General features: G+C 42.8%; 1 protein-coding gene across 2 annotated transcripts; it reads right to left on the bottom strand.

The window, feature by feature from the left end:
- Window positions 1-453: 453 nt before the first annotated feature.
- Window positions 454-3,987, bottom strand: LOC128016650 (foot protein 1 variant 1-like). 2 transcript variants are annotated; one of them, XM_052601319.1, is made up of 3 exons: window positions 3,127-3,987; window positions 2,590-3,096; window positions 454-1,797 (listed from the first exon to the last, which is right to left on the bottom strand). In XM_052601319.1, the coding sequence occupies exons 1-3, from the start codon at window positions 3,544-3,546 to the stop codon at window positions 1,090-1,092; spliced, it is 1,635 nt and encodes a 544-aa protein (XP_052457279.1). In that variant the 5' UTR covers window positions 3,547-3,987; the 3' UTR covers window positions 454-1,089. The 2 variants fall into 2 exon arrangements, with proteins under 2 accessions (XP_052457279.1, XP_052457278.1); XM_052601318.1 differs by having other exon boundaries at window positions 2,590-3,987.
- Between the last annotated feature and the right edge of the window lie 8,906 nt (window positions 3,988-12,893).

Raw genomic sequence — 12,893 nt, 5'->3', positions numbered from 1 at the left:
AATGTCCAAAATGCTATATTTTTAACACTTTGCACCAAACCTGAAAAATTTAAATATGATATAAAGTGGCATAACTTTTGATGTAAACAACTCACAGAGACAAATGGACACATTTTTCAATACAATTCTGACCCCAGAAATTGTTATTTGTCATGTTTTATAACTTCTTGACCATCTGTGGTCAAAAAGAGCAAAAAAAAAAAAAAAAAAAAGTTAATTTGACAGCGTTTTTATTATACTTAGCAGCCTGAAATAGGATTTATTTTAACCTTTTACTTCACCTATCCTGAACCTGAAGATATTTAAAATAGTTTTACTTTTGAAGTTAACAAAACAAAGCAAATTAACTTACATTTTAATAAATAAATAAATAACTACAGAAAAAATCCAAAAAGATCCAAAAAGTTGACTGTGTCACGGTAGGGTTTAGATGAAACACAAAGAGAGGGTGGATCCAAGTGCAGGTAAGGGATTTATTTAAACGGAAGGGTAAATACAAAATAAACAGTCATGAGAGACAAACAAAAACCAAAAGAGGGAACCGGATGAAACGGGGAACTCAGAAGAACAAGAAGGTAGAGGAAGTCTCGGGGAACGAGAGCATGAGACACAAAGGGTAAGGACTCCATGATGACAACAGAGAAAGACAGCTCTATATAGGGAAACTAATGACAGAGTATTGTCAACACCTGTGCGATTCTAATTGGAGTGCAATTACTGTGAAGACACAACCAGACTAGCGGAATTAAAGTGCCTATGGTGAAGTGCCTAAGGGGAAGTGAGCTCACTAGGGAACACCCAGGAAAACAAAGACTGGCAGCGTGACATTACCCCCTCCCCTACGGAGCAGCTACCAGATGCTCCACCTAAACCCAGGAAAACCCCAACAGAAAAAGAGGCAGGAGGGAGGTGGAACGGCGGCGGACCAGGGGGAGGGACGGAGGGACAGAAAACAGGGACAGGAGCAACCAGGAGAAATGGAAAGGTGCAACACAAAACAAGGAGTCCAGGAGGGAGGCGGACAGGTGGAGGCTCAGGGGGAGGGAAGGAGGGCCAGACTAAACTAAAAGGAACAGACAGAAACAGAACTCAAAAAACACAAAACATAAGTCCATGAAGGACATGTTGAGGCGTCCACCAGGACGGAGCAGATGACCACCACAGCCGTGTGGTCAAGGCCAGAGCCCTCCAGGGCGGAGCGGAAGACCACCACGGCCTTGTGGTCAAAGTCAAAGCCCTCCAGGGCGGAGCGGAAGACCACCACGTCCTTGTGGTCGAGGCCGGAGTCCACCAGGGCGGAGCAGAAGACCACCACGTCCTCATGGTCACCGCCAGGGTCCCCCAGAGCGGAGCGGACGACCACCACGTCCTCGTGGTCACCGCCAGAGTCCCCCAGGGCGGAGCGGACGACCACCACGTCCTCGTGGTCACCGCCCGAGTCCCCCAGGGTGGAGCGGACGACCACCACGTCCTCGTGGTCACCGCCAGAGTCCCCCAGGGCGGAGCAGAAGACCACCACGGCCTTGTGGTCACCGCCTCGGGAACTGTATCGGGCACCGCCTCGGGAACAGCCTCGGGCACCGCCTCGGGAACAGCCTCGGGCACCGCCTCGGGAACCGCATCGGGCACCGCCTCGGGAACCGCATCGGGCACCGCCTCGGGAACCGCCTCGGGCACCGCCTCGGGAACTGCATCGGGCACCGCCTCGGGAACTGCATCGGGCACCGCCTCGGGAACTGCATCGGGCACCGCCTCGGGAACTGCATCGGGCACCGCCTCGGGAACTGCATCGGGCACCTCCTCGGGCACCGCCTCGGGAACCGCATCGGGCACCGCCTCGGGAACAGCATCGGGCACCGCCTCGGGAACAGCATCGGGCACCGCCTCGGGAACAGCATCGGGCACCGCATCGGGAACAGCATCGGGCACCGCCTCGGGAACCGCATCGGGCACCGCCTCGGGAACCGCATCGGGCACCGCCTCGGGAACAGCATCGGGCACCGCCTCGGGAACAGCATCGGGCACCGCCTCGGGAACTGCATCGGGCACCGCCTCGGGAACTGCATCGGGCACCGCCTCGGGAACTGCATCGGGAACCGCATCGGGCACCGCCTCGGGAACCGCATCGGGCACCGCCTCGGGAACCGCATCGGGCACCGCCTCGGGAACAGCATCGGGCACCGCCTCGGGAACTGCATCGGGCACCGCCTCGGGAGCAGCATCGGGCACCGCCTCGGGAGCAGCATCGGGCACCGCCTCGGGAACAGCATCGGGCACCTCCTCGGGAACAGCATCGGGCACCTCCTCGGGAACAGCATCGGGCACCTCCTCGGGAACAGCCTCGGGCACCGCATCGGGCACCTCCTCGGGAACAGCCTCGGGCACCGCATCGGGCACCGCCTCGGGAACTGCATCGGGCACCGCCTCGGGAACTGCATCGGGCACCGCCTCGGGAACTGCATCGGGCACCGCCTCGGGAACAGCATCGGGCACCGCCTCGGGAACAGCATCGGGCACCGCCTCGGGAACTGCATCGGGCACCGCCTCGGGAACAGCATTGGGCACCGCCTCGGGAACTGTATCAGGCACCGCCTCGGGAACAGCCTCGGCCTCCGGAGCAGCAGCGGGCACCGCATCGGGAACGACCTCGGCCACCGCCCCGGCCTCCGGAACAGCAACGGGAACCGCATCGGGAACGGCATCGGCCACCGCCTCGGCCTCCGGAACAGCAGCGGGCACCGCCTCGGCCTCCAGAACCGCAGCGGGCACCGCATCGGGAACAGCCTCAACCACCGCCTCCGAAACAGCAGCGGGCACCACATCGGGAATGGCCTCATGGATGGCAGCGGCCCGCTCGGGAACGTTCTCCGGGTCCTGAGGAACAGTAGCTGCCTGTCTCCTCCTCCGCCCTCTACGATGGAGAGTCGGTGGCGTTGAGTCGGCCATCTTGTGCTGTGGTGCTGGGCTGGCAGCCATCCTGGGCTGTGGCGCTAGGCTGGCGGCCATCTTGGGCTGTGGCGCTAGGCTGGCGGCCATCCTGGGCTGTGGCGCTAGGCTGGCGGCCATCTTGGGCTGTGGCGCTAGGCTGGCGGCCATCTTGGGCTGTGGCGCTAGGCTGGCAGCCACCTTGGGCTGTGGCGCTAGGCTGGCGGCCATCTTAGGCTGTGGCGCTAGGCTGGCGGCCATCTTGTGCTGTGGGGCTGAGTTGGCAGCAATCTTGTGCTGTGGGACTGAGCTGGCGGCCATCTTGTGCTGTGGCGCTGAGCTGGCGGCCATTTGGTGCCGCTGTACAGGACTGGCGGCCATCTGGTACCACGGCGCTGGCTCAGCCGATCTGCATTTCCCCTCTCCTCTCGGGACATCTTGGGGAAATGGCCGCCCCCATCCGAATCTCGGGTCGATGGGAGGCCACGGTGGCGATCGCTGCCGGACCTCCTCTCGACCGCTTGCTCCGGAGCGACCTCCCCTGGTCCCCCGGAACACCACCAGGCGAGAGCCCTCAAAACCATTACGCTTGCTGACTGATGAGTACATGGCAGCAGACATACCGCTGGATCCTTGACGATGGAGTCCTTCTGTCACGGTAGGGTTTAGATGAAACACAAAGAGAGGGTGGATCCAAGTGCAGGTAAGGGATTTATTTAAACGGAAGGGTAAATACAAAATAAACAGTCATGAGAGACAAACAAAAACCAAAAGAGGGAACCGGATGAAACGGGGAACTCAGAAGAACAAGAAGGTAGAGGAAGTCTCGGGGAACGAGAGCATGAGACACAAAGGGTAAGGACTCCATGATGACAACAGAGAAAGACAGCTCTATATAGGGAAACTAATGACAGAGTATTGTCAACACCTGTGCGATTCTAATTGGAGTGCAATTACTGTGAAGACACAACCAGACTAGCGGAATTAAAGTGCCTATGGTGAAGTGCCTAAGGGGAAGTGAGCTCACTAGGGAACACCCAGGAAAACAAAGACTGGCAGCGTGACAGACTGAGCATAAATTGCAAGTTTTTAAATTTTGGGGCTTTGCAGTTGGTGGTCGTCGGTTGGTACCTGCAGATCGCCATCTCCCACTGCTCTCTCTTTTGGAAAAATTTTAGTAAGTATTTGAAACTATAATTAAGATATACCTTTGTAGTCATAACTTAAAGTGATTTTTCAACAGTTTTTACTATAATCACAAGCTTTCGGAAATCGAATCTGTATTCTTGACTAGTAGTGTTGGTAGCATAGTTGGTAGCTACTAGCTACTAGCTAAAGGTTTTTTTTTTTTTTTTAATGCTCAATACTTCATACATATTTACCAAGGGGAAAATTAAACATTGTAACACAGCTGAAGTTCCTCCAAAGAGGATTTGTTCCCTAACACGTATTTTACATGTATCAACTCTTTCTGAGTATGGTAGTTTTACAACACTCAACACATGCAGGTGGGGAGGGCAAGCGAGAAGCTATCATATCTACACAGTATATGAGATTCACCATACCACATGAGGGATATTTGTGAACAGGTTCCATTGAAATTAGAGGACTTGTCTTTGGATACAATTGGCTATCACCAGTACTCCTATAAAAGCTTTACAGGGAAAATACACTCACTTAAAGGATTATTAGGAACACAATACTAACACTGTGTTTGACCCCCTTTTGCGTTCAGAGCTGCCTTAATTATACGTGGCATTGATTCAACAAGGTGCTGAAAGCATTCTTTAGAGATGTTGGCCCATATTGATAGGATAGCATCTTGCAGTTGATGGAGATTTGTGGGATGCACATCCAGGGCACGAAGCTCCCGTTTCACCACATCCCAAAGATTGGGTTGAGATCTGGTGACTGTGGGGGCCATTTTAGTACAGTGAACTCATTGTCATGTTCAAGAAATGATTTCGAGCTTTGTGACATGGTGGTCATGAAGGGATGGATATGGTCAGAAACAATGCTCAGGTGGGTCGTGGCATTTAAACGATGCCCAATTGGCACTAAGGGGCCTTAAGTGTGCTAAGAAAACATCCCCCACACCATTACACCACCAGCAGCAGCCTGCACAGTGGTAACAAGGCATGATGGATCCGTGTTCTCATTCTGTTTACGCCAAATTCTGACCCTACCATCTGAATGTCTCAACAGAAACTGAGACTCGTCAGACCAGGCAACATTTTTCCAGTCTTCAAGTGTACAATTTTGGAGAGATCATGCAAATTGTAGCCTCTTTTTCCTATTTGTAGTGGAGATGAGTGGTACCCGGTGGGGTCTTCTGCTGTTGTAGCCCATCAGCCTCAAGGTTGTGCGTGTTGTGGCTTCACAAATGCTTTGCTGACTTTGTAACGAGTGGTTATTTCAGTCAAAGTTGCTCTTCTATCAGCTTGAATCAGTCGACCCATTCTCCTCTGACCTCTAGCATCAACAAGGCATTTTCACCCACAGGACTGCCACATACTGGATGTTTTTCCCTTTTCACACCATTCTTTGTAAACCCTAGAAATGGTTGTTCGTGAAAATCCCAGTAACTGATCAGATTGTGAAATACTCAGACCGGCCCGTCTGGCACCAACAACCATGCCACGCTCAAAATTGCTTAAATCACCTTTCCCATTCTGACATTCAGTTTGGAGTTCAGGATATTGTTTTGACCAGGACCACACCCCTAAATGCGTTGAAGCAACTGCCATGTGATTGGTTGATTAGATAATTGCATTAATGAGAAATTGAACAGGTGTACCTAATAATCCTTTAGGTGAGTGTAGATTATTTACAAGTGTCAAAGGCTTCTATATCTGGTGAATCATTATCATTGAAAAAGGACTCTTTGTGCCATGTCAAATCACTCTCAGTTCAATCTGAAGGAGATCCAGGAAGATGCTCCTTCTTGTTTCCCAATCAGTGCATTTTCTGTGACAAATTAAACTCCAAGTTTAAGGGCAAGACTGAAGAGCTTTCAAAGTTTCAGAGTTGGAAACACAAGGAACCAGGCTGGAAAGTTATTGAACCTAGGGCACAGGAAATAAAGAAAGAGGCTCTTTATCGCAAGGTGCAGGGCAAGGACCTATTTATAATGGAAGCTAAGTATCATCCATCATGCAGAAACAACTTCAACACAGAGTACCAAACCCATGAGCATGGAAGGGAAAAGTAGAAAAGGCAGCAGACAACACTGACAGCCTGCAGGCCCAGAAGATAGCGGCACATAACAAGTCATGTTGTGTGTTAAAGGATTACATTCTTAGGAATGTGATTGAATGCAAAGAGGTTGTCCAGCTAAGATCCATGTGCAAAGAGGTTGTCCAGCTAAGATCCATGTGCAACTTGTACATGAAGACATTGGAAAATCAAGGTTTTCCTAATCCTGAATACCGCATTGAGAAATTGGCAAGACAGTTACAGGGAGACAAAGACATCTTTCATGAACTCACATTCTCCAAGGTGCAACAACATGATTGTATTAAGTCGAACCTCTTATACAGCTACTGTAGATGAAGCAGTTGGATGTGCATACAAACTTGAAACAGCTGACCAACTTCAAGAAGCAGCACTCACCCTCCACCCTCCAAAGAGTCAAAAGTAGCTACCATCGACACCTCTATCAAAGCAAATAGGTGAGTTATAAGTTAATTTACTGCTTTCGAGGTCCTAGATTGTCAATGCTGAACTCTTTTTGATACAGGCATTTGATTTTGATATTTACTAAAGCAATTTTCTGTCTTTCTAGCTCACAACCATCCTTTCACATCTAGGACACTCAGAAACATATGACTTCAGTATGAAACATGAGACAGCAATGACAGAAAAGACCGCAATTGCTGCTTTGCCCCTTAAGTGCCCTTTTGTCAAAGTAAAATTTCCTCAAATTTTTTTTGTAATAACATTCCCTTTTCTGGATGCCTGCCCATGCCCAATCATAATAGTGCAATTTATTAATAATAATTTAGCCGTAAATAAAATGACCAACATGATGATCTCATGACCTGATCTGACCGGGACCATTCCTCACACGCATTTTTTAATTGCTAAAGTGGTGTTTCATTCTCAGCGAAGTGATTTTGATGTTTATTTACTTATTATTATTTTACAAGAACGATGTGATGTGAGAACATGCAGATATGTTGTTTATATTGCTGTGTGTAGCCTGTAGTGTAGAAGTAACACTAGCATGCTGTTTGAGGGAGAAAAGTTTCACAGGCATCGAAGGGTCTGGTCTTTTTTATGTTATTTGACTAAACTATTATTATATTACAGTACTTATTTTTAAGAGTGCCTTAAAAATAATTATCACAACACTGGTAAGGCTTATTCACATTGTCTAATTCTCTGAATTATCATTATAAAAATAAAAACAATTCAGAATTGAATTAAAATATAATTATATGTTAAATGTGACACAAATATATATATATATATATATATATATATATATATATATATATATATATATATATATATATATATATATATATATATATATATATATATATATATAATTTTTTTTTTTTTTTTTTTTTTTTTTTTTTTTTTTTTTTCTACAATAGCAACAGTGTTTAGCACAGCAAGACCACTTTAGCCTGTAAACTCAATAATATCTCTCTGGAAATAAATGTAAAAATATCAATGTAAAAAGGAAAAAAAAAAGAGAAAAAAAAGATGCATAATATACCTGACATCAAAGTGCTGTGTGAAAGATATGAATAACAAATGTAGCCTGTCATTTGTTTACATTGCAAAGGTGTTCGATTTTAGACAACAACTACTACAAAAGTAATAAAAATATGAATCACTATATTCCAGTGTATGTTTTTTTTTTTTTTTTATGTTTTGAATAAATATTTAAGGTGGACTTATTGATTAGGTGCAAGAGTAGTAGTGATGGTTAAAATAATAGATTAATGCTGAAATAGTAAATTGACCCTTGTTCCTAGATGGACAGAGAGTGGAAAGTAATAGATCGGATGAGGAGATGGCGATAGAGGAAGAAAAAGAGGAAAATGTAGAGGCACACGTGACAGAGAGAGCAGGGAACAGCAAGCCAGGAGAAAGAGGCTGGTGAGAAAGAGGAAAATGTAGAGGCACGAGTGTTTTCTATAGTTTTTACTATAACCGTTGTTCTTAATTATTCTGTTGAAAAGAGAAGAAAAAGCCATCAGGTTGGGACAATTTAAGAGATTTCAGTTTCTAATGCCAGAGCTATTATTATTTTAAGCTTAAAATTGTCTTCTCTATTTCTCTTTCAAAACTGCATCAAAGCATTTGTAAAATATATTGCTGTACTGATATTTTGAGCAGCGCCATTTAAAGCCTTGTTCCATGTGCCCCTTTTATACTTTGAGCACCTGCCCCTCCAAAGGTCTCTGCACGGCCCTGTTCAGAGGGACTGTCAGCCACATTAAAAAAGTTAACCGCTTAAGTCATTTGTGGATTCATGCGTATTAGTGACGCGAACCATTTAAAGCGCCAACCCTTTAAAGTTTGAGCATATTGTTTGCAAACTGCAATTGATTAATTAATTAAAATCAAAGCAGTTGATATGCTGTGTTATTTTTGTTGTTTAGTAGCAGTAATATGCAGTTATTAGCAGTGTCCACTGTATTTTTTGTTGGTTTTGATGACCAGGACCCCCCATTGGCCTCCCAATCAAAATTGTCTGGAGCCGCCACTGCTTGGAGTTCCTTCAGATTGAACTGACAGTGATTTGAAATGGCGCAGAGAGTCTCTTTTCAATGATAATGATTCACCAGATATAGAAGCCTTTGACACTTGTAAACAATTTATTTTCCCTGTAAAGCTTTTATAGCAATATCGGTGGTAGCCAATTGCCCTTATGAAACAAAATATATTGCAGTATATTGGAAAATATCATGTAATATATTAGGCATATATACTTTTTTATTGCAATATATTGAAAGTGGCAATCATTTGTATATTTTGCAATATATTATATATGTATCATCAATATATTATTAAATGTATTCAAATATATAAAATATTAGAAAATAAATAATAATAATACAAATAATATATTACAATATATCACAATATATTTTAAGAAATATATTGGTAAATATATTTTCCTTTCGTAAGGGTGTATCCAAAGACAAGTCCTCTAATTTCAATGGAATCTGTTCACAAATATCCCACATGTGGTCTGGTGAACTGACATCTTCACAGAGTCTCATATGTCATATCCCCCACCCAACTAAGCTACCAACACTGCTAGTCAAGAATACAGATTCGATTTCCGAAAGCCTGTGATTATAGTAAAAACTGTTGAAAAATCACTTTAAGTTATGACTACAAAGGTATATCTTAATTATAGTTTCAAATACTTAATGATTTTTTTTCCAAAAGAGAGAGCAGTGGGAGATGGCGATCTGCAGGTACCAACCGACGACCACCAACTGCAAAGCCCCAAAAATCAACCTCAACCTTTTTGGAATTTTTCTGTAGTTTTTAATTTATTTATTTTTATTTATTTATTTTTATTATTTATTAAGTTAATTTGCTTTGTTTTCTTAACTTCAAAAGTAAAACTATTTTAAATATCTTCAGGTTCAGGATATGAAGTAAAAAGTTAAAATAAACCCTATTTTAGGCTGTTAAGTGTAATAAAAACGCTTTCAAATGAACTTTTTTTTGCTCTTTTTGACCACAGATGGTCAATATGTTATAAAACATGACAAATAAAAATTTCTGGGGTCAGAATGGCATTGAAAATTGTGTCCATTTGTCTCTGTGAGTTGTTTACATCAAAAGTTATGCCTCTTTATATCATATTTAGATTTTTCAGGTTTGGTGCAAAGGGTTAAAAATAAAGCATTTTGGACATTATTTCAGCTTGATACCTAATTTAATTTTAAAATAGACACTTGAATGATAAAGAAAAAATATGTTGTGGAAAAAAAATCACCCTATGTGCTTGAGAAAACGGAAAAAAAAAGTTGATCGTCTACACATCTTTGGCCATTTTTTGCTATTTTTGTCCAGAAATAAGGTCAATATGTTGTCAAATGTCAAAAATAACCATTCCATTAAATTCCTGGGGTCAAAATTGTATGGGAAAATGTGTCCATTTGTCTCTGTATGTTGTTTACTTCTAATGTTATGCAACTTTCTATATCATTTTTTGATTTTTCGGGTTCCGGTCGGGTGCAGCAAAGGGTTAAAAAAGAACCCGTTGGGACATTATTTCAGCTTGGCACCTGGCAAATAATGAACATAGACACTTTAATGATTTTAAAAAATCAGGTGGCATAAAAAAAGCCGGGGGGTGCGCGTTGACCCCTATTTCCATCTAGACTATCAGCAAAAATAACATCATCACAACTCCCATTTCCTTCCTTCCTTTCTTCTTCTGTTTTCTTCCCTTTTTCTCATCCATTCCCCTGGAGGTTAAAGCAACGAGGTCATGTTCTGAGAAAAATTGTCCTCTAGCCTGTACTTAATCATTTGTAAGAAGTGAAGTGAAGTGACATTCAGCCAAGTATGGTGACCCATACTCAGAATTTGTGCTCTGCATTTAACCCATCCAAAATGCACACACACAGAGCAGTGAACACACACACTGTGAGCACACACCCGGAGCAGTGGGCAGCCATTTATGCTGCGGCACCCAGGGAGCAGTTGGGGGTTCGATGCCTTGCTCAAGGGCATCTAAGTCATGGTATTGAAGGTGGAGAGAGAGCTGTTCATGCACTACCCCCACCCACAATTCCGTCCGGCCTGAGACTAGAACTCACAACCCTTCGATTGGGAGTCCAACCCTCTAACCATTAGGCCACGACTTCTTTCTAACGTACAGTAGGAACCAAAAGATGAACTTGGGCTGACTGGGAAGACATCTGGAGTATGCTACCCATCTTATTCCAACACTCATTCATCCATGGGTGCAGTTGCTGGATCCTGACAGCTAATTATTAGTCAATGATATGATGTTCCACCCTTGTCCTAAACAAAGCCTTAAAAATAAAATTGACGGAACTAGAATTAACGGAGGCATGATGGCGAGCAAAAGAAGATCAAAAGAGAGGCGTTGGAGATTATTATGACTGGAACAAAGAAATGAGCATGGCACATATTTGAAGTTAAACTGAGTCCCTGCCATTCTATTTGCTTTCTCCACAGAATTTCAGCTGCTGTTTCTTTAGTCATCCCACTTGAGAAAAGGAGGGGGAGAACTGGAACGGTTTGGGAATGCTCCCAAATATTCCCATTCATAGCAGTTAATCCTTGCAAATTGGTTTGTTTTCATTCAGTATAAATCTGAGGAATGATTAATATGCAACTTGGTGCTTATTCAATGGATAAATGAGTGCAACCATTTTTATTCGAGTTCCAGTTTGCTCTCAATCTTTTTTGAAACCCTTTAAAGAAAGGGAGTGAGATTTTTCGATATGCCATGGTTTTAGGAATGCCTTGTGGCTATAATCAATGGAATACACAAATAACTAAATATTCTTCAAAAGCAATGCAAAAAAATAAATAAAATTCATTCAAACACAATTAGATGGAATTAACATAACTATAGTTATAATTATGGGAAAAATAAAAAAATATATATATATTATAAGAAAATAGTTGCAACATAAAGCTTTTAATAAGATCATCTCCTGTGTATTATAAGATACCCCAAACAGACAACATTGGATCTGTTCAGTAAATATTTAACTTATTAAACTTTCAACAGTTTCCCATTTTAGGGCCCAAAAACCAAAGCCTTTTTTAGTTTATTTTTGAAGCTTTATTTCTAGAAAAAATAATTTATATACTTCAGGAAACATAATTTCCTGCAAGCAGAGTTTAATGAAATCATTGATTTGAGCCTAGATCTTGGAAATATATATATATAATTCAACTCAAATTGTGAAACTTGTGTATTAAATTCAGTACACACAGACATAAATATCATCAGAAATGCTGGTGCTAGATGGTGTCTGACCAAGACACAAAAAATGTATCTAAATAATGCATGATTTTAAGGAGATTTTAAGGGGCATTTAATGGCACCAGCCCCAAAGAGGAAGAAATTAGGCTGTATCACTGTAACACTTTTTGGTTTGAAACAAAACTTAGTCATAGTCTTAGTCACCCTCATTTGTGCAAACCTGTAAAATTTTATAACAAGCATCATCTACTTGTCATGACCCATAAAGTGTGTAATTTTCTAATAATTTGGCCTGAAATTATGAGCCTTTCTGACTTCATATGCACAGCCAAATTTAGAATTCCACTGCAAAATGCAGTATTTTGCCAATGCCTTGGTATATTAAAATAAATCTTGAGTGTAACTGTGACGATGCCTTGAACTTACTTGATCAGTTTTAGAAATTCCCACTAATGGCCAGTTCATTATAAAATACTTCTTATAACGCTAAATTTCCATGTTGATGCAACTAATTTTCCCATCCTTTTTCACGTTTGTCTAACAGTTTCCATCTGGTTATTCCCAGATTCTCATAAACACAAAAAAAAAATTAAAAAAAATATATAATAATAATAATAATAATAATAATAAAAAAAGAGATGTACATGTTTAATGAAAAACAATCACTTAAAATTTCTCAGTAAGTCAACATTCCTACTTTACATGCTAATGCTTGCAGAGAGAGGCATGTAAAAGATGGTAAATCTCTCCATTGTTCATAATCGTACACCTGCAGAACAAATTCTACAATTGCATGGCACTGTTTATCCTCTGCAATTTGACTTCAAGGGGTCTTCTTTGTTGACAACCAAACACCTGCAAAGCTAATGCTACTGTTGCCATTTTTGTCATCTTCAGCATTGTGCAATGGAAGATTTTATGCTCAGAATTCTGAGATGTTAAGTAGGACAATTCAAGATCTAGCCTTGAATGAAGTGCAGTATTAGTACAGTATGTGACCTTGTCCTGTAAGCTACCAGTG

Source organism: Carassius gibelio, chromosome A7, assembly GCF_023724105.1.
Source record: "Carassius gibelio isolate Cgi1373 ecotype wild population from Czech Republic chromosome A7, carGib1.2-hapl.c, whole genome shotgun sequence".
Taxonomy (NCBI): domain Eukaryota; kingdom Metazoa; phylum Chordata; class Actinopteri; order Cypriniformes; family Cyprinidae; genus Carassius; species Carassius gibelio.
The sequence above is the reverse complement of the archived record's forward strand: the minus strand, read 5'-3'. Positions and strand labels throughout refer to the sequence as shown.